The 21,308-nt window shown below is 59.1% G+C and overlaps 2 protein-coding genes across 3 annotated transcripts in view; both read right to left on the bottom strand.

The window, feature by feature from the left end:
• Positions 1-6,618, bottom strand: CSPG5 (chondroitin sulfate proteoglycan 5). 2 transcript variants are annotated; one of them, XM_048951927.1, is made up of 5 exons: positions 6,488-6,618; positions 4,044-5,358; positions 2,861-3,049; positions 2,368-2,440; positions 1-388 (listed from the first exon to the last, which is right to left on the bottom strand). In XM_048951927.1, the coding sequence occupies exons 1-5, from the start codon at positions 6,564-6,566 to the stop codon at positions 233-235; spliced, it is 1,812 nt and encodes a 603-aa protein (XP_048807884.1). In that variant the 5' UTR covers positions 6,567-6,618; the 3' UTR covers positions 1-232. The 2 variants fall into 2 exon arrangements, with proteins under 2 accessions (XP_048807884.1, XP_048807885.1); XM_048951928.1 differs by lacking the exon at positions 1-388 and adding an exon at positions 1,114-2,150.
• Positions 6,619-8,588: 1,970 nt separating this feature from the next.
• The window catches only part of SMARCC1 (SWI/SNF related, matrix associated, actin dependent regulator of chromatin subfamily c member 1), a 68,770-nt gene continuing 56,050 nt past the window's right edge, over positions 8,589-21,308 (bottom strand). Inside the window, exons 26-28 of the mRNA XM_048951912.1 lie at positions 17,226-17,481; positions 11,134-11,307; positions 8,589-10,074 (exon numbers count right to left, since the gene is read on the bottom strand). Coding sequence (XP_048807869.1) covers positions 9,989-10,074; positions 11,134-11,307; positions 17,226-17,481 — 516 coding nt within the window. The 3' untranslated portion in view covers positions 8,589-9,988. The remainder of the gene's footprint in view (positions 10,075-11,133; positions 11,308-17,225; positions 17,482-21,308) is intronic.

The raw sequence follows: 21,308 nt of genomic DNA, 5'->3' as shown, positions 1-21,308 counted from the left end.
TTTCAAGATCTTTCATTTTTTTTTGTTGTTGTTTTCACTCGTATTTCAAAAAAAGTGTTGAGGGGGTAAAAGTACAAAAAAAGTCAGTGGCGGAACAGCAAAGGTTTAGAAATCACAGCGCAGAACAAACCCAAGCAATAGACACAGAGCACAAAGCGAACACCCGACGACACGGCGCAGCCACGAATGGGACCCTCTGTACAAATGCCACCCAAATGTGTCTCCCCCCGCCCTACCCCAGGTTGTTGTGCAGGCAGGGCACCCCACAGCCCCCTGGCTCGCCCTTGCTGCCCTCCTCCGGCGCAGCACTGAGGATGCTGAGCGGCTCCTCGTCCTTCAGGCCAGGCTTCAGCGGGTCCTGCAGCTTGTGGGGTGCGCCGGGGTCATCCTGGGGGGAGAGGGAGACTCAGGGGGATGGCTGTGGTGGTGGTCCCTTCTTGTGGGCACAGAACAGGACAGCAAGACCTGAGCCCATCCTGCCATGGTCACATCTATACCAACCAACCCAAAGCCAACCTAACCCAAAGCCAACCCAACCCAACCCAACCCAAACCCAACCCAACCCAACCCAACCCAACCCAACCCAACCCAAACCCAACCCAACCCAACCCAACCCAACCCAACCCAACCCAACCCAAACCCAACCCAACCCAAAGCCAACCCAATCCCAACCCAATGCAATGCAAAGCCCAACTCAAAGCCCAACCCAAACCAAAGCCAACTCAATCAAAGTCAACCTAACCCAAAGCCAACCCAAAGCCAACCCAAACTCAACCCAACCCAAAGCCACCCCAATCCAAACCCAACCCAACCCAAAGCCAACCTAACCCAAAGCCAACCCAACCCAAAGCCAGCCTAACCCAAAGCCAACCTAACCCAAAGCCAACCCAACCCAACCCTAACCTAACCCAACCCAAACCCAACCCAATGCAATGCAAAGCCCAACTCAAAGCCCAACCCAAACCAAAGCCAACTCAACTCAATCAAAGCCAACCCAACCCAAAGCCAACCTAATTCAAAGCCAACCCAACTCAAAGCCAACCCAACTCAAACCCAACCCAACTCAAACCCAACCCAACCCAAACCCAACCCAATGCAATGCAAAGCCCAACTCAAAGCCCAACCCAATCCAAAGCCAACCCAACACAACACAAAGCCCAACTCAAACCAAAGCCCAACCCAACCCAAAGCCAACCCAACCCATCCCAATCCAACCCAACTGAAGCCCAACCTGACCTCAAGCACCAGCAGGGATGGGACACTGTCCTCACTGTCCCCACTATGAAAGCTCCCTTCCTTCCCTCTCCATCTGCCCTCCTGCAGCTCCCAGCCCTATCGCTAGTCAACTCTTTCTCCACCTTTGTTCAGGGTGTTGAGGATGCACCCAACATCACATCCAACACTGCAACCTCACACCTCCTACAGGGGAACACATCCACCAGCACACGGATGGCACTGGCGTCCCCACGGAGCGCTCATGGCACGGGCAGAGGGCAGGCAATGGAGTCCACTGTGTTCCCATGGTGCCCCCACAGTGCATCCATGGTGTCCCCATGCTGTCCCCAAGCTGTCCGCTCGGCACTGGAACACCCTGAGCCCAGCTCACCATGTGCCACCATCACCTTGACTGGCTGCCACCCGCTGTCCCCCTGCCACCCATGCGGTCTGTCTGTGTCGCAGCCCCTCGTGCCAAGCAGTCACCCCACACAGGAGTCCCACATCTTGGTTTTATTGTGTCCCATTAGCTGTGCCACCAGTGGGACGTATCCCCATGTCACCCCCCTGCACTTGGACACCTTGTCATACAGTATCCATAAAACAGGGAGTTCAGTCCCGAATCCCCTTCTTGGGGTGTCCCCATCGCTGTCCCCTCCACAGTGGGGCTCACAGTTCCCAGGCACCAATGGGAACGAGCCCATGGCATACCAGTGGGGACAAAGGCATGGGGAACGATGGTCCCACTTGTGGGGAACACTCCCAAATCCACTCCTGATCCAACCCACTTGTGGGGATTGGTCCCGAATCCACCCCGGGGCTGCGCCAGGGCTCCCGCTGGGTCACTTGCAGGCACTATGGTGCTAGAATTGCTCCAAACCGGGGGGAAAATGTCTATAGGGCCGGGGTTAGAGGGCTCTATGCTGTGCTTCTCTCTGTGGCAACGCAAAAAGTGGGGGACGGCTGCAGTGCTGCCCCCATAGCGCCCACCACAGCCCAGAGAGCATCCCCAGCTCCAGCGTCACCCAATGGCACCGGGTGGCACAGGTGGGACACCGTGGGGACACAGCACAGCACAGCGCAGCGCCACCCTCAAACCCCCCAACCCAAGGGGATGGGGGCTGTGGGGAGGGATATGGGGAGGATCCTTACGTTCGGGTGGGAGCCCTCGGCGATGGTGGACAGCGAGAAGTTGTCGTTGTGCAGCTCGGACGGAGTGCGGTATCTGCAGGGGGATGTGGGGTGAGCGCTGCGCCCCACAGCCGCTCTGGGGTTTATTTTTGAGGTCCTCATGCGGTGCAGGGGCAGGCAGGAGCCGAGGAGCCAGGCTCTGGCACGGGCTCCGCCGCTAATTACACTCAGCCCTGCCAAACGCTAATTAAGAGCTCGTTAGTGACCCGTGGGAGCACTTTCTCCTTGCTTGGCTCTGGGAGGATACGAGGCAGCGGTTGTGTGGAGTGACCCCACTGCGCCCCATGTGTCCCCACAGAGTGGTGCCCGCAGTGGCAGATGTCACCTGCGGCCCCCAGACCCCCAGCCATGCCCATCCAAAGGGCTGGAAGCATGAACCCACTGGTCCCCAGCTGTCACCAGGCAGGGGGACACGATGACAGCTCCCCATCCCGCCCAGGGTCACCCCGCTCACTTGGTCTTGCGCAGTTTGCTGTTCTCCGTCTTGAGCAGGTAGAGCTTCTTGGCAAAGAAGACCGTGAGCATGAAGAGCAGCAGCAGCACCAGCGCGGCCGAGCCCACGGCCACGCACAGCACCTGGAAGTCGGTGACGATGGCCTCGCAGCGCGTCCCCTTGTGCCATGTGTAGTCCTGTGTGTTGCACCTGTGAGGGGACACGGGGTCACGGTGTCACCCCCGGCACTGGGACCCACAGGGGACATCTGTGGGGGATTATGGCCAGCGAGGAAGGGATTAATGGGTGTCCCCACATAGGGGTGACCTCCCACTGGCCCAGCAATGGGGCTGCGGTGCCCTGAGCCCCATACAGAGCATTGCAGCGACCCACCAGGACGTCCCCATCACGTCCCCGTCACACACCCACATGCTGAGCCCTCCCCACTGCAATCCCAGTCCACATCCAATCCGCAGCCACATCTGCACAGCCCTGACCTAATTCCTGGAGGAAAGCCCTCGCCCGGGGGGGCACAGCCACGCTGCAGCCCTGGGGACGCGGCCCTGGCTATGGGGCAGGGAGCAAAGTCCCTCCTGTGTTACTGCTGGGGCTGGGGGAAGCTGAGCCTCACCCCTGATCCTGCACCCTCCTGTGGGTCAGAGCACCCAGGGGTCATCCCCATGTCCCCTGTGGGGATGCAGCCATGGCTAGGGGACACCCACTGGGGCTGGGGATACCCAAAGGGAAAGTGGGGTGCCCAATGGGTCTGTGGGACACCCAATGGGCTATGGGATACCCATGGTGCTACGTGATGCCCATGGGGACTATGGGACGCCCATGCAGTTGTGGGACTCATTGGGGCAATGGGACACCAGTGGTGCTGTGGGACACCCATGGTGGGTATGGGACACCCATGGGGCCTATGGGACACCGATGGTGGGTATGGGACACCCATGGGTCTGTGGGACCTATTGGGCTATGGGACACCTGTGGTGCTATGGGACACTAGTGGGGGCTATGAGACACTCATGGTGGGTATGGGACACCCATGGGCTATGGGACACTCATGGTGGGTCTGGGACACCTACAGTGGGTCTGGGACACCCATGGTGGATATGGGACACCTATGGTGGATATGGGACACCCATGGGGGCTATGGGCCACGGCCCAGCACAACCCGCCCCCACGCTGGGGCCGCCCATACCTGCAGAAGGCCCCGTGGCTCTCCACCAGGTAGCACTGGCCGCCATTGTGGCAGTAGCTGGGGACGAGGTCGCAGACGGAGCGGCAGGAGCTGTTGTGCCGCACGTATCCGTTCCGGCACTCGCTGCTGTTCTCTGGCACCGCGCGCTCCCCGGGCCTCGGCCGCGCCATGGGGCTCCCCTCCGTGGGGCTGGGGGGCGGCGGGACGCGGGGCGCAGCTGAGGCGGGTGGTCTGTAGCCGTTCTCATCCTCCAGACCGCCGTCTTCCTCCTCCTCCTCCTCTTCGTCCTCCTCCAGCTCCTCCTCCTCCTCCTCATCCCCTTCGGCGTAGAAGGAGGTGGTGGGGTAGAAATCGGCTTCGTCGAAGGGCGTGAAGTCATCGTAGAGCTCATGGAGGCCCCACGGCGTCGCCGCGCCGCCCGGCTCCCTCTGCGCCGCGCCGCCCGCCCCACGGCCGCCCCCAGGCCCTTCGCCGCCGTCGAACACATCGTAGTAGTCGACGTCAATGATCTCAGGTGGCTCCGCTGTGCCCGGGGCAGCACTGATGGGCTCCGGAGCGCCCAACCACGTGCGGTCCGTGCGGCCGCGGGCCCTCTGTGCCGGGGCCGGGCTGGAGGAGGGCTGGGGGAGCTCCATGGACAACTCCGAGTCTTCGGCCACGGGAAGAAGGTTGGGTTCGGTGCCTGGGTTTGGGCTGGGGCTGGTAAGGGCGACGTTGGGGTTGGAAAGACCAAGGTTGGACGTGGGAATACCAAGGCTGGGGTTGGGGTTGGGAAGATCACGGTTGGGGTTGGGGTTGGGAATGGGACGGTCAAGGGTGGGCCCGGGGCTGGGGAGACCGAGGCTGGGGTTGGGAAGACCGAGGTTGGGGTCAGGAAGACCGAGATTAGGATCAGGAAGGTCGAGGCTGAGGTTGGGGTCGGGAAGACCAAGGTTGGGCCCGGGGCTGGAGAGCCCAAGGCTGGGGGGACCCGGTGTCAGCCCCTCCGTGGGCCCAACGCCGGCCCTGGTGGGCTGCTCGCCGCTGCCGACCTCCTCGGGGCTGCCCAGGGCCACCGCACCACCATCGCCATCACCAGGCCCAGTAATGCCGAGCCGGGGGTCCTGGGCTGCATCAGGCACAGGGGGCACAGAGCTGGCGGCCCCCTCTCCACTGCACCCCATGCACCCCACTGTAGGGTCGGCGGTGGCTGGGCTCCCCCCAGGCGGCTCCAGCTGCGGTCCCAATGGCTCGGTGCCGTTGATGGGGGCTGCATTCTGCAGGGGGCCCCCCCAGGCTCTGCCTGCGCTGCCGTTGCGGGGCGGCCACTCGGGCGCTGCGGGGCACAAGGACAGAGCGCTGTCACTCACGGCGTTTCCCCCCTCACCCACGGGGACGGCAGCACGGCTCTGTGACACCCGGTTGCCACGCGGCCCCGCAGGGCTCCATGCGTGCCGCTGGGGGTAGACCTGTCCCCCCCCCCGTGGGGACGCAGAGCAGCACAGGGGATTCTGCCCCCCCCCCCCCCCATACACATAATGGGATGCAGCCCCCCAGACACACGTATAATGGGATCCAACCCCCCGTACACATGATGTGATCCGGCCCCTCCCCCCCCAATATATAATGGGATCCATCCCCTCCCCTGCAGCGGGATGCGGCCCTTCTGTGCAGCGGGTCCCAGCCCCTGCGGTGCCATCCGACCCCGTGCAAAGGAATCCGGCTGCCCGCAGGGGGTCCAAACAACCCCTCCAAAAAATCAATGACGGGATCACACACCGACGCGCGCATCATTGGATCCCACCGCCCTGCACCGGGACCCAGCCCTGCAATGGGAGGATCACAGCTTCTGCACGGGGATCCAGCATCGTGCTGGGGAATCCGCCCCCCCGCCCCATAGCGGGATCCAGCCCCCCCCCAGTATACACACAGAGCGGGATCCAGACCCCCCCGGACGGGACCCGGTCCCTGCAGCGGGATGCAGTCCGTTCCGATGGGGTCCATCCCCACGCCATGCTTCCAGCCCCCGCCCCACAGAATGGGATCCGCTCCCTAACGTGGGACCGAGCCCTGTGCGGGGGAGGGGGGGGTCCGGCTGCGCGCACGGCGATCGCGGACCCCTCGTCCACAGTGGGACGTGCCCCCCCAGAGCCCCGCAATGAGATCCAACCCCCACCCCCCGCGCACGGAACGGGACCGAGCGCTCTGCAGCGCGGACGTGGGGACCCACTGCGGCCCCGCACCGCCCCGCAGCCCCCCGCCCATCACGGGACCCTCTCCCCCTCTCGCAGCGGTTCCCATCCGCCCCGTATCCCCATCGTCACCCTGCAGCGTGTCCCATTCCCCGCAGCGGGATTCACCCCCCCCCCTCCGCTCCCCCGCAGGTGGCTCCGCCGCCGGGCCCGGCGCGGGGCAACGGGGCCGAGCTCCCCTCCCGGCCCCCCCTCCCCGCAGCCCCCACGTACCGGGCGCGGCGGGGCCGATCGCGCTCAGCGCCAGCAGCAGAGTGAGGGCGGCGCGGGGCGGCGGGGCCGGGGGGGCCATGGCGGCATCAGCGCCACCGCCACCGCCACCGCCGCACCGGACGGGACCGCGACCGCCGCGGCTCCGCCCGCCCCCCCCCGCGCCTCCGCTCCGCCGCTCCCTCCGCTCCGTCGCGCTCCGGGGGGGCCGGGCCGGGCCGGGCGGGGGGCGGGGGGAGGCGGCTCCGCCCGCGGGAGGGGCAGCGCCGCACCGGCAGCCCCCGGCACCGGGACGCCCCCAGCGCCGGCAGCCCCGGCACCGCGAGCCCCGCTCTGGGATCGCCTCCCTCCCCGCGGGGACCCGGACCGCTCTCAGCCGCCCTCCTGGGGCGAGGGGTTCCCTGGGGGCCTCCGAGCGGCCCCTGAGGACACCTCTGGGAGGGGGGGGCACAGCGCGGTGCCCCGAGGGCCGCAGCCTCGGAGCTGCGGGCACCTGGAGGTCGGGCGGGCGCGGGGGGGACACGGGGGTGTCGTGGGTTTGGGGCACCGCGCACACGGGGACGTCTTAAACGTGGGGACGCCGCACGTGGGGACGTCGCGCAGATGGGGACCCTCCGGCTCCCAGCGGGGCTTCATCCCCCCCGAACTCCTTCGGGCGGTCGGGGCGGCGACATCGGTGATATCCGACCCCTCCCTCGGTGCCAAGCACGGGACCCGCAGCGTCCCCACTCCGCCCCACGGCCGCCTCGTCCTCCCGGGGCCGCCCCCGAAGCAAAGGACGGACGGTGCGGGGTCGGGGCTGAGCGTCGGGGTCCCCATCCGCCGCGCCCCCCCCCCCTGCAGCGCGGGGCCGCGCTCTCTTCTCCCGGTGCTGGCCGCGCTCACCGCGCCGCGAACAAACCGCGCTCTGTGCCTCTCAAAGGGGTTTTCAAGGGGCTGCGCTGCTTAATATTCCCCGCACCTCCGGCCCGGAATGCGTCTCCAAGGGGACGGGGCGAGGGGACGCGGGGGGAGCGGTGCCAAAACCCCTGCGATGGGGCGGCAGCGGTGCGCACCGCCTCAAGGTGCGGCCCATCCCGCGGCTCCCCGCTTAGCAGAATCCTTGTCGGCTGCGGGGAGCGATGGCTGCGGGGCGGCCCTGACGGAGGGCAGCGGAGCTCACAGCGGCCGCGCTCAGAGTGGGTCAGAAGCAGAGTGTGGGCGCACGCTGCACCTCTGTGCCGGGGGAGGTCATGGAGCGGCTCCTGCTGGAAGCTGTGCTGTGGCACGAGGAGTCAGACCACAGAATGGCCTGGGTGCAAAGGAGCACGATGCTCATCCAGCTCCAACCCCCTGCTGTGTGCAGGTCACCAACCAGCAGCCCAGGCTGCCCAGAGCCACATCCAGCCTGGCCTTGAATGCCTGCAGTGATGGGGCATCCACAGCCTCCTTGGGCAACCTGTGGCACGGCACAGCCAGCACGGCTTCACCAAGGGCAGGGGCTGTCTGCCAACCCGTGGCCTTCTGTGATGGCGTCACCATGGCAGTGGATGAGGGAAGAGCTGCAGGCATCACCTCTCTGGATTTCAGTGAGGCCTTTGACGCAGTCTCCCACAGCATCCTTCTCTCCAGATGGGAAAGATGTGGATTTGATGGGGGGACCTTTCAGTGGATGAGGCACTGCTGTGAGATGCACCCAGAGTCTGGATGGAGAGCAGTGACAGCGGTGTCCCTCAGGGCTGGGATCTGAGCTCTTTCCCATCTCCATCAGTCAGCAGTGCACTGAGTGCACCCTCACAGTGTGGGTGACACCGAGCTGTGCGGTGCAATGGACGCACCTGAGGGATGGGACACCATCAGAGGGACCTGGGCAGCCCAGCAGTTGGGCACAGGAGAACCTTGGGGGGTTCAGCAAAGCCAAGTGAGGCTGCAGGACGCCCCGTGCCTGCAGACACCCACAGTCAGATGGGCTCTGAGCACCGATGGAGCTGTGGGTGTCTGTGCTCTGCAGGTGTGGGAGCACACGGCCTTGTAGGCTCCCTTCCAACCCGACCCATTCTACCCCAACCTTTACAAAGCACGACCCGACCCAGCTCTGCAGCACATACAGAATCCAAACGCAGCCCAAACTTTGTACAAAAACGTCTGTTTTATTTCACAAAATTGGGTGGCTGCGTGGCTGCAGGAATAAAACCGGCCCTATACAGAGGATCAGATGAAAAAAGTCAGCGTGTGGATTATTTGTACAGAAACACAACAGTGTCGAGTCGGGGTTACTCTGCGAGATCATTGCTAGGACAGTAAAAAAGAGTCTCCATCTGGATCCTTTAGACTGATCACACTAAAAACAACCTGAGGTTATTCTAAACGGTCTGAACCAGAACCCCCAGCTCCCCCCAGTGCCCTGCAGAGGAAGGGCCCATAGGGGGAGATCCCTGGCTGGAGGTGGGGGCTCCCGGCCTGGCAGAGGGATGCATCGTTCCTATGTGCTGGAAGCAACGTGGCTGCAGACAGCTGGGAAGGTCAATCACTGGTGCTGAGTCGAGCAGCTGAGTGCTGTCCAAAGCAGATCCGTGGCTGTAAGGCCAGGGATGGAGTGGTTCTGTGGGTCTGGGGCCGCGGCCGACCCTCACCGCCATCCTCCAGCATCCGTGGGCATGGAGATGTGGGGAGGGCGGTGTGGAGGGGATGTGCCCACAGCCCAACCGACCCCCATCCAACCCCCGACCCACCACTGCTTCCTATCTACTGTTTTTTGTTGTTCATTTGAAACATTAAAAAGCGGATGCTCCAAAAAAGAGGGACTAAAAATGGCGTCTTTTATTCCTCGGTTGGCTACGGCACCAAACTACTCAGAGGGAACGTCCAACTACTGCCTCCAAAGGCAAAAGAAAGGTAAAAACTGGAGCAAGAAAACTCCTACCATTGAGTGGTTTCATTCCAATCGATTCGCTCCTGGCTCCGCTCGCACCGGGCCATATTTTCCCTATTAGGGCAGTGGTGCCACCCCAGGCCCCGCTGCCATCCTCAGCGACAGCTGCCTGCGTGGCACAGCCCAGGGCCCCACTGTGCCCCCCACCCTGCTCTGGGATCCACTCTCGGTGCTTTCTTTGCTCTCCCCATCTGGGGAACCCGAAACATCGGCTCAGAGGCAGGGGGGGACGCGTGGGGCATCCCAACGCTCAGCTGATGCGTTCAGCGCACGGCTTTATCCTGCTCTCCCCAGGAGAACCCAAAGCTCCAAACACCGAGAGGGGATAAAACCAGAGCTGGGGGCGCCGGGAGCAAGCAGAGCAGCAGGGACCTCAAACCCGGGGCCAGAGGTGGCATCTCTGATGGGCAACGTCCCAAAGGAGCGCCAAGGGCCGCCAGGATACAGGGGGAGGGGAAAGGGGGCGGTGTGTGAAGGTGCCCATCTGTGGGTGCGCGCACACGATGGGGGGCGAAACCTCCGGGGTAGAGGAGAGTAATGGAGTTCTTTTGGTCACCACTGTGTTGCTGTAGAAGTTCCTTCTCTCAGGATGCTTATGGGGCGGCCGCGGCCGGCGGGGCTCCTGCGGGAGGGGGGGTCACCCCTTCTGCGGGCGGAGGCGGCTGCGCAGCGGGGGGATCTGTGGGGAGGGCAGGAAGAAGAGTGAGGGCACGAGCAGGAGAGCTGCAACCATCCCCCGTCCTCCCCTCCCAGCGCAGCACAGCTGCGCTCCACCTCTGAGCAGTGGGTGGGGGATGCAGCACAGGAGATGCTAATGGGACATGACAAACTCGGGTAGCAGGGGAGGAAAAAAGGAAAGCAGAGTAAAGAGCAGCAGGAATAGAACCTGACACAAAGGCATTCCCGTGGTGGAGGCCTGGAGAAATGGAAGGAGAACTGAGGGGAGCACTGAGCTACAGAGAGCCAACACCCAAATGAGAACAGCAGCCACACAAACAGCACTCAGTGCTCGTGGCTGACAGCACTGAGGCAGCGCTCCCTGTAGTGGGAGCCCAAATGGGGCAGATGGCCCCAATTCGTTGTGGGAGAGGCACTGAGGGTGACTACAGCCCCCCTGAGTCTGTGTGCACAGCATCACAGCATGGTTGGGTTGGAAGGGACCTCAAGGATCACGAAGCTCCAACCCCCCACCAATGCAGGGCCACCAACCTCCCCATTTCACAGCAGCCCAGGCTGCCCAGGGCCCCATCCAACCTGGCCTCCAACACCTCCACGGATGGACGGGGCATCACAGCCTCTCTGGGCAGCTGTTCCAGCCCCTCACCGCTCTCACAGCACACAACTTCCCCTCACATCCAACCTCCAGCTGCCCTCCCTCAGCTCCAAACCATTTCCCTCGTCCTGCTGCCATCTCCCCTTTCCAAGAGCTGACTCCCCTCCTGGCTGCAGGCTCCCTTCAGGCACTGCAGGCTGCACTCAGGTCACCCCGCAGCTTCTCTTCTCCATGCTGAACAAGCCCAGCTCCCTCAGCCTGTCTTTGTAGGGAGGTGCTGCAGCCCTCTGAGCATCTCTGTGGCTCCTCTGGACCCTCTCCAACAGCTCCCTGTCTTTCTTGTCCTGGGGGCCCCAGACCTGGATGCAGTGCTGCAGGTGGGGACACACGAGGGCTGAGCAGAGAGGCAGACGAGCACTCAGAGCCCCGAGCACTGCTTGCAGCCCCGCACACAGAAGCACTTACACATGCCATTGGGTGCTGCCAGAGGGACGCGGGGCCCGATGAGGCCACCAGCCATGGGTGCCATGCCGGGAGGAGCAGCAGCGCCTGCGGGGTGGAGGTTGGCCGACACTCCTGGCAGCATCCGGCCCGGCATGGGCTGTGTGGGCAGCAAGGAGCCAGGCCCAGGCATCTGACCTGTGGGAGGAGAAGGCACAGTGAGACACGGGGAGCTGTGAGCAGCACCCTGAGGAGATGGCAGTTAGCATCCACCTATGCAAAGGGAAAACACAGAATCACAGAACGGCCTGGGTTACAAAGGAGCACGATGCTCATCCAGCTCCAACCCCTGCTGTGTGCAGGTCACCAACCAGCAGCCCAGGCTGCCCAGAGCCACATCCAGCCTGGCCTTGAATGCCTGCAGGGATGGGGCATCCACAGCCTCCTTGGGCAACCTGTGCCACTGCCTCACCACCCTCTGGCTCAAAAACTTCCTCCTAATACGTAACCATGAACTGTTCTACAGTAACAAGAGCAGCCACTCTGCCTCCTGGCTTAACCTAATGGGAGTAATGAAATCATTGAGTTAATTATTGCACTGTGGAGGTATTTCCACTAGTAAAAGAACACTGATGTGATGGAGGGATTGGAAGCATCCCATCAGCTCTTAAGGGACCTCCACGTCACAGCAGCAACAAACTGCTGTCACCACACAGCTCTGGACACACACACTGCAGACTGCTGCTGTAAAACCTCATCTGCAGACATCCTTTTGCAGGACCCAATGACAATTTACTTTTGCACACATCCACGAAGGTTCAGTATTTTCATGAGCAAAGCAGCCAGCAGGCCCCAGGGCTGACTTTGGAAGCATCCATCGCACCCCACAGCCCGAGCAGTGATGTGAAATGAAGCCCTGTGACAGAGCCCTGCAATAAGGAGGGCCCTGACAGCACACACTGCACACACACACACTGCACACACTGCACCCCAAGCCAGCAGTGCCAGCTCCATGCTGGGACTGAGTTGATAAGCTGGCACTGCACTGATTCTTAACTCAGGTTTGGCTTCACAACAGCTCCAAGGAAGGTTGTACCGATGCTTCCACTTCCTGGATCATTAAAATAGGAGAAAACCTGTTCCAGATGCTCGGGTCTCCCCTGCCCAGCCACAGCAATGCACATCTCAGACCCAAACCCATGGCTGCTCCTGGAGCCTCAGCCCAAGGCACAGCGCTGCTCTTGGAGGCACTGTCCCTACAGAAACATGAGGCAGGAGCACAGGATGAGGTTCCACGCTTCCAGGCACCATTACCTCCTCCAGATAATGAGAAGAAAGGGGCCTTACGCCCAGCTCAAACCTTGTGTGTTCCAGGCATGGGACCACAAGTCCTCCCCTGGCATCTCTTGTTGTGGAACTTCTGCCATCCTGCTCCTCCAGCCCTCCTGAATGGCAGCCCTGCCTTCAAGCACGTCAACAAATAATGCTCAGGGAGCCCAATGGAAGCAGATGTGACAAGAATTTGCTGCCAAAAGCATCAGTGCTGGTCCAGCTCGCCCTGCATGGAGCAGTGGGCAGCAGGGCACAGCCAAGGCTCTCCCCACGCTCATAGATCTGTTGTTTGGGAACACCTGGAGCCCAACCACACCTCACATGAGCTCTGAAGCTCCACTGAGATCTTAAAATGTTGTTTCTTCACCCATTCCAGCAGCATCAGTGCCCCACGTCTGGTGCCAATGCCCACCCACCAAACAGAGGAAGCTCCCCATCTTCTTCTCTCTAGGAGGTATGAAATTAAGCAGCACTGCAAGCCAAGGAGGTTCTGTTTGAGCCCCTCTGATGGGATAGGGGACAATTCTGCCTTACAGTCAGCACTGGGTACCTGCAGGGCAGCAGTTATCATGTACAGAGCCCCAAAATGCTGAAGCTGAGTGGTAACCAAACAGCAGCCAGCCAAGCCACGGGGAAATCACCACCACCACCACTGCAGCAACAGCACAGTGCAGCTGTACAGAGATGGCATGCTTCTTCACTTCATTTCACTGGAGACAGTGCTCCAAGACAGCAGCTCAAGCGTAAAACATGGAAGTGTGACCTACATAAGGGGGAGAGCTGAAAAAGCAGCAGACAGGGGCAGAGAGAAAGCCATGAGGTTCAACAGAACGCAGCTGAGTGAGGGAAAGGCCAATTCCTTCACACGTTACTGGGGACATGTTCCAATGCATGCTTCACAGTGCTCCACTACTAACAAGGCTGTGGATCCAGGGTGCACTGAAGCTCACCAGAATGTGATGATGACAATCAGGTGAGGCTTCAATGAGCTCCGAAAGGGGGACTGCAGTGCTGAACCCTGAGCAGCTTTGTTGGTGAAACTGAAAGGTCTGCAAAAGACCTCTGAGATCCCAAACCCCAACCCCAACCTGCACTCCTTTCCCTGGACTCTGGGCCCACTCCAAGGCCTCCATCAGGTGCCCAGCACTGAGCACACCCTGTAGCAGGCGACCCCCACCTGAGAACTGTGAATAATTAAGCATGCTAATCCACTTAGCATCACATCTCTGGAGAAAGGCATGATTTCCACTTCGCTTGCATGCCGTGTTTCTGTCACTTCCCTCCAGTGTAACTCACTTGGTGCTGATGGATCTGACTCCTCTGATGGCTGTGCTGGGCTCCAGACCCATCCGTGGTCACTGCTGCATTTCTGTGACCATGCACACCCAGTACAAGCAGCTAGATGCACTTCTCCAGCCAGGGCAGCCCTTGTGCAGCACAGCAAGTAACCTTCCAAGCACAGAACCACAGAACACAGTGGGTAGGAAGGGTCCTTCAAGATCCCAGAACCACAGCGTGGTTGGGCTGAAAGGAACCCCTGCCCCCAGCTCAGGCTGCCCAGGGCCCAGCCACAACCTCAGGCACCTCCAGGGATGGGGCACCCACAGCTCAGGGCAGTGCCAGCATCTCTCCGCCTCTGGGTAGAGAGTTTCCTCCTCACATCCCACCTAAATCTCCTTCCTTTAGCTTGAAGCTGTTCCCCCTTGTCCTGTCACTATCTGCCTGTGTAAAAAGTCACTCCCTCCCGTTTACAAGCTCCCTTTATGTACTGGAAGGGCCACAACGTGGTCACCTCGGAGCCTCCTCTCGTCCAGTTTGAACACAGTCAGCTCCCAGCTCTCCTTTGCAGAGCTGCTCCAATCCTCTGAGCATCCTGATGTCCTCCTCCTGACCCGCTCCACATCCTTCCTGTGCTGAAATACTGACACACCTTCAATAATGCATCCCTGGGAGGAGCTGGGAGCTGCCCACACTCCCAGGAGCTCCGCAGCCATGAAGATGACAGGACGGTGTGAGTGGGGAAGGAGGCAGCAGCCAGCAGCCCACGTTGGCACCCAAAGCAGCCTGGAGGGTCCTCCTGCACACCCTGCTTCTGTGTGACACAGCAAGGCACAGCTCTCAGCCTGCCTGCCCCAATCTCCTGCTACATCTCACAAGCCCAGACTCATGCATGAATGCTGCACCACCAGCACCACGTGTACACAGCTCTGCTGGGCCCCCCTGGGACAACCAGACTGTGCACAAAGAGAAGTCAGCCTCAAGCTCCTATGACGTGACCAGCTGCAAGGCCAGAAACAGAAAGATGGGGCAAGTTTGTTTTTGAGCCCAGCCTGCTTCTGCCTCCAACCCAGGCATGCTGTAAGCAGCAGCTTTCCCTCTTTCCATCTATAAACGCCTCTCAGATCCTTCTTCTGCTTTGTTTCCTGCCATCTCTTCAGCTTACGTCAATCACTGTAAAGACATTTGACTTTGCATTTTGCTCACAGTCTGATGAATCAACAGCTCCACTTTTCACCACCCTTAAGGCCAGCAGCTTGCCTGGTGACAGCCATGAGACTCGAAGGAGAGCCAATCCCACACCAGCACCCTGCCTGCTGACACCAACGAGACCCAAAGCTGAGACCCAAAGCTGAGACCCAAAGCTGAGACCCAACGCTGAGACCCAACGCTGAGACCCAACGCTGAGACCCAAACCCATGCCAGCATCCTGCCTGGTGCCCCCAGTGAGATCCAAAGTTGAGCCCCAACTCCTGATCAATGCATTAAACTATTTTACTGCTCACTTGCCAAGACTGACACAAATAAATACATCACAGTCATCCCAGGAAAGCATAAGGGAGGAAGATGCACACACTATGATAGCAGCTCTGCTGTTTTATCACAGACAGAACATGAGCAATCTGATGTGATGGGGCTGTTTATTTTTCCTAATGCATGCAGCCCATGGGCTGTGTGTGTGTGTGTGTGTGCAGAACACAGCTGCTGAGTGCCTGAGGGCTCCAGCAGGGCTGCTGCAGATCATGGCTGTGCATGCACCATCTGCACAGCACTACACTGTGATGTTCTGACGGTGAGGAAGGAAAGCTGAACAGTGGAAAACTCCAAGTAGCCAAACAGAAAGCCAGGAGAGCTTCTTGGTCACCATATCTGCAGAGTGCAGGGTCCCTCCTGTGGCACAACCCCACCTGGCTCGGCACACAAGAGCTGAACTGACTGGAGGAAGCAGTGAACTCCCTGGGTTGCTCTCCTTCCCCACTCCTGCACAATGCTCCACGTCCAGCAGCTCACCATCACCCAGCAGGAGGGGGGGGTCAATTACTGACCCACTTTAATCAGCCTGGAAGGAGAGGTGTGCTCAGTGATTAACAGCACTGCAATGCACACTGCAGGGGCTGCTGCAGGCACAGAGGGCCTGGATGACTCTGGTGGGGCTGAAGTGATAAGGCATGATGTGAACTGAGGATGTGAGCATCTTAGAAACGAAGCCTTGCTGGCCCCCTAATGAACACAAGGAAGCATATTACCTCGTTATGCTTTCAGTCTCAACAGCAGCCTGTGAGAGCTGGTCTGATGGCACACTGTATGGCCCCCTCCTACAAACCACCTTCAATTTGCCCCTTCTCCATGGCACAGAACGGTTCTTCATTGCACTCAATGAACAAACTAAGTAATCAATACGGCATAAAAAACAAGACCAACCAGGCACAACATCACTCCAATCCAACCCAGAGCCTATTTTATCACAAAACCATAGGAAAGATGTTTAATTAATAACCCACCGGTCATCTTTTAGAATGGTTTTGCTCCAGCAGCTGAAAACTGACAGAAGCTCTGCTCCCTCCCTGCCACCCAACCAGGTTCAGCCATTCCAGGTGGCTTTTCTTGCTTGAAATGATTTCAGCAGCACTCAGCAGGCATTGCAAAGCCTTCCCTTCTAATTCCCATAAGCTCCTTCCCAGCACAAGTACAACACTGGACAGTCCCAATCCCTTTTCACAGTGAATGGTTTTAAGGCAGAACTGCATTAATAAAGGTAAAACTTTGCAGCTTTGTTTCTTAGAAGCAGAGCTGCCTGTTCTGCAATGAAGCACACGCAGTTTGGAATAAATGGCAGGAATGCTGCTTTCCAAGCTGGTCCTGCACGATCACTTGGCCACTCTGCTTCCCCACCCCTCAGTGTTAGGAATACCTCCATCCCCAAAGACATCCAAGCCTCCATGGCACAACCTGCCCTGCTGCTGTGCTTCCAGCCGCTCCTCCGACCAACACGGCTCTGTGATTCCCAGCTGACAGCAGCACAGCCATGGGGCAGGAGCTGGGATGCCCTGAGGAAGGCATGGAGCACATCAGTCACACCTCCTGCCATGGAGAAGCGCCTCAGGAGCTGCCTGCTCTGCTCCTCAGCTCGTGTCCCTTCCCTTAAGCTTTTACCCCATCAGACAGGTCACGAACTGGAGAAAATCGGAGTGAATGATTGCTGTTGAAGGAGCAGAGATGGCCTGGCATGAAAAAGTCTTAAGGAAATACAGAGTCTGAGAGACGTTTGGCAATGATGCTCGGTGGCAGCTCCGCTTTTACTTCCTTTGTTTTCTCCATTCAGAGCTTTGGAAACAGCCCGTGGCTCGGCCAGGCAGCACCCATCACCCATGGCAGCATGGCGGGGCTCCTATGGAATCCCATGCGCCCCGACTCCAACCAACACCGGCAACAGAGACCTGACCCCTGTCCTTCTCCCTTCCATCCCTCACAGGGTGGCGACAGCAGCGCCGTGCTTGGATCCTTACCTGGCTGGGGGGGGTGAGGAGGAGGCATCTGGTGGTGCATCATTGGGTACGGTGGGGGCTGCTGGTGGGGCAGGAGGCCCTGGTGAGCTGCTGTGCCCAGCGGGTTCAGCGCGGGCGCGGAGTGCTGGTGAGGCTGCTGGGCGTTCTGGCTGTGCTGCTGCTCCATTTGCTGCCGGGCGCGGAGCTCAGCGTACTTCAGCTGCTCCATGTGGAAGTTCTGGCGCTCCGTCAGCAGCTGCTGCCTCTGCTGCTCCAACTGGGGGGAGAAACACAAAGGGAATGGGTCAGAACAGCAAACTGAGAGCCTTTCAACGGGGCAGCTGGGAGCAGAAACAACCTGTGCTGTGTGCAGCGGTGGGCGCAGGCCATTTCCCAGCTGCACCCAATGAACTCGCCTCATTTCATCCTAGAGACTCTTTCAGTACTGCTATTAACACACTACTTGATCATAAACTGCACAGAGCATCCAGCACTGCTGCAGTTCCAGCAGAAACCGTGCAGCTCTCTGAGGAAAGGTTGAGGGAACCGGGATGGTTTGGCTTGGAGAAGAGAAGGCTGCAGGGAGACCTGATGGTGGCCTTCAGTGCTTGGAGGGAGCAGATAAACAGGAGGGGGGAATGGCTGTGTGTGAGGGTGGACGGTGATAGGACAAGGGGAATGGTTTTAAAGTGAGAAGGGGGAGGTTTGGGTTGGATATGAGGAGGAAGTTTTAGAGCCAGAGGGCGGTGAGGCACTGGCACAGGTTGCCCAAGGAGGCTGTGGATGCCCCATCCCTGCAGGCATTCAAGGCCAGGCTGGATGTGGCTCTGGGCAGCCTGGGCTGCTGGTTGGTGACCTGCACACAGCAGGGGTTGCAATGAGATGAGCATCGTGCTCCTTTGCAACCCAGGCCGTTCTGTGATTCTATGACTCTTAATTAAGAATCATAATGCATTTCTATGACAGTTAAGAAACCAGCTCTGTTTGCTACTCATGCAGCAGGTTTAAGAGGTGCTGCACTGCACTCTGTGACTGATGCAGGCAGCGTTGCCGAGGAGCTGCACATCTCAGGGATGCCCTCCAGGAATCCCAGAGCCCCCCACGCTTTGTGCTGCCCCTGTGAGTGCTGACAAAACACGGATGAGAACCAAATTCCACTACAGAGCGTGCATTCAGCAGCAGAACCAGATGGGGACAGAGCTGATGAATAATGCATCCTGCTGGTCGGGGGCTGTTTGTCAGAGCACAGGGACAACAATGCGATTTGTCACGCTGCCATGAGCCCTTTGTCCCTGCCCAATGGGACAGGTTAGGGGGAGGGACTGGATGAAACGAGGAGACACAGACACCAATGGTGTAATGGTGCATGTATGGCAACAGAGTCGGTAGGCGGCAGGAGGTTCAGAAAGGAACTGTTACAAGTGACCCTGAAGACCAAAGCACTGCTAACACACACTTGTTATGTTCACTCACACTGCTGCTGTGCTCTCCATGGCACCCTACCCTGCCGTGGTTTGTGAGAAAAGATGGTTGGACACAGGAAAAAGGTTCCTTCATACAAGTTATGATGCAGGCTTGTGCCGAAACCATGCAGAGCCCAATCAACCACTTCTGTGTTAGGCTCCTCATTGAATCACAGAACGGTTGGGTTGGAAGGGACCCCAAGATCACGAAGCTCCAACCCCCCACCAATGCAGGGCCACCAACCTCCCCATTGCACAGCAGCCCAGGCTGCCCAGGGCCCCATCCAACCTGGCCTCCAACACCTCCACGCATGGACGGGGCATCACAGCCTCTCTGGGCAGCTGTTCCAGCCCCTCACCGCTCTCACAGCACACAACTTCCCCTCACATCCAACCTCCAGCTGCCCTCCCTCAGCTCCAAACCATTTCCCTCCTCCTGCTGCCATCTCCCCTTGCCAAGAGCTGACTCCCCTCCTGGCTGCAGGCTCCCTTTAGGCACTGCAGGCTGCACTGAGGTCACCCTGCAGCTTCTCTTCTCCATGCTGAACAAGCCCAGCTCCCTCAGCCTGTCTTTGCAGGGAGGTGCTGCAGCCTCTGAGCATCTTTGTGGCTCCTCTGCACCCTCTCCAACAGCTCCCTGACTTTCTTGTACTGAGGGCTCCAGCCCTGGACACAGCACTGCAGGTGGGGCCTCACAAGGGCAGAGCAGAGCGGGACAATCACCTCCCTGTCCTTGCTGCCTCCCCTCTGCTGATGGAGCCCAGGATACCTTTGGTTTTCCAAGCTACAAGAGCACCCTGCTGGCTCATGGTCAGTTTTTCATCCCCAGTCCTTCCTGCATCCATGCCCACGAGCTCAGCACAGCACTGCAGACAGCCAGCAGAAGGCTGGAGCAGCATAAAGGCAATTGGTGGCAGCACACTTCTCAGTGGGAAGGTCCCAGCAGTCTGCTTCTGTGTGCTGCAGGACCTGCAGGAGCAAAGCAGGGCCGCCCAGCAGGATGAGCACACAGAGCTCAGCTCCCTCATAACCCCGTTCCTTACAGCTCACATTCAGGCACGCAGCCATGGGCACAACTTTCCCCACAGCCCTCAGGTTTGTGGCAATGCATTTCGGTGCTGCTGCAAAGAGATTCACCATTAGAGGCACTCTTACAAGCACTCTGTATATATGTATGCTCACACAACAGTCTGTATGACAGTTCCTTCTTCAGAAAGCAACTCCTCCCCATACAGGAATGGTAAAGAAAGGCATTCGTGTGCGATTATGAATTCTGGGTCAACGAGGCTCCCACCAACAGGATTCCCATTGCACACAATCAGAGTTGGCAGCACTGAAATTGCTTCAGCTTAAACACTGAGTCAATTTGTTTTGCCCATCGCCTTCCACTGCGCAGTCTGCAGCACACATTTCTTCCAACACTTATCTTTGCTGTAACACAGCAGCAAATAAGGGCATCTGCACAGCATGCAACATCACTAAGGGCAATTTTGCTTTAATTGTTCCACCCAATATCCACAGTGACAGGTGAAAAGACCACGTTTTGCTGCCAGAAAGCCAAGGAGGAAAAAAATCTGTCTGTGTATTTTTAAGAAGGAAAATGTCACATGCCTCAAAGTGGAAAAACCCTGTCACTAATAGAACATATCCCCAAATACAGCCAGGGAGAACCTTTTCAGAATAGTTAGGTCCATTTCCAGCACTGCCAATCAGTGTCGGGGCAGACACTGCGCTGAGGTGGTGGAAGATGCTGAGCAATCCAGCCAATCCTGCTGACATTCTGCTGCAACAAGAGACCACAGCTTGTCAAACCCCATCAGTGTGATTAATGCCACGGCCAGGATGTAAATTCCATTCAACTCACATGGCAGGACAAACGTGACAACTCCTAGAATGACCGCTCAGCATCTTCGTCACATCTGGAGCAATTGCATATTGACAGAAAGCAAGGTAAGAGAGAATAACACACGCATGGACTGCTCCCTGGTTACAGTGCAGCTTTGGGTCAGCTTTGTAATAGCTGCAGAGGAACTGCACAGCAAAAGCCCATGGAGCTACAATGGGAAGGAAGGTGTGCAGTCATTGCATGGATCACAGAATGGCCTGGGTTGCAAAGGAGCACAGTGCTCATCTCATTGCAACCCCTGCTGTGTGCAGGTCACCAACCAGCAGCCCAGGCTGCCCAGAGCCACATCCAGCCTGGCCTTGAATGCCTGCAGGGCTGGGGCATCCACCAGTCAGATCCCACCAGGCACAGACAGCATCTCCTCCTGTTCTACCCTGACTTTAAGAGATGCAGGCATCCATGAGCCATCCCCACAGTGCTACTATCACCAATCCCAGCCAGGGCTGCACCACAGTCACTCCCAATGGCACTGCCATTCCCAGCTGGCCCCAACTCACCACCCACCGGAATGAAGACAAATCAGCAATGCTTTCCTTTGCTTACCCAGCTCCTCCAGTTCCACCTCACTGCCAGATGTACCCAAAGGGAGCGGATAAACAGGAGGGGAACGGCTGTTTGTGAGGGTGGGTGGTGATGGGACAAGGGGGAATGGTTTTAAAGTGAGACAGGGGAGGTTTGGGTTGGATATGAGGAGGAAGTTTTTGAGCCAGAGGGTGGTGAGGCACTGGCACAGGT

Source organism: Lagopus muta, chromosome 7 (genome assembly GCF_023343835.1).
Source record: "Lagopus muta isolate bLagMut1 chromosome 7, bLagMut1 primary, whole genome shotgun sequence".
In the NCBI taxonomy this organism is placed as follows: Eukaryota; Metazoa; Chordata; class Aves; order Galliformes; family Phasianidae; genus Lagopus; species Lagopus muta.
Note: the sequence above shows the minus strand (reverse complement) of the source record. Positions and strands in the feature narration are given on the sequence as shown.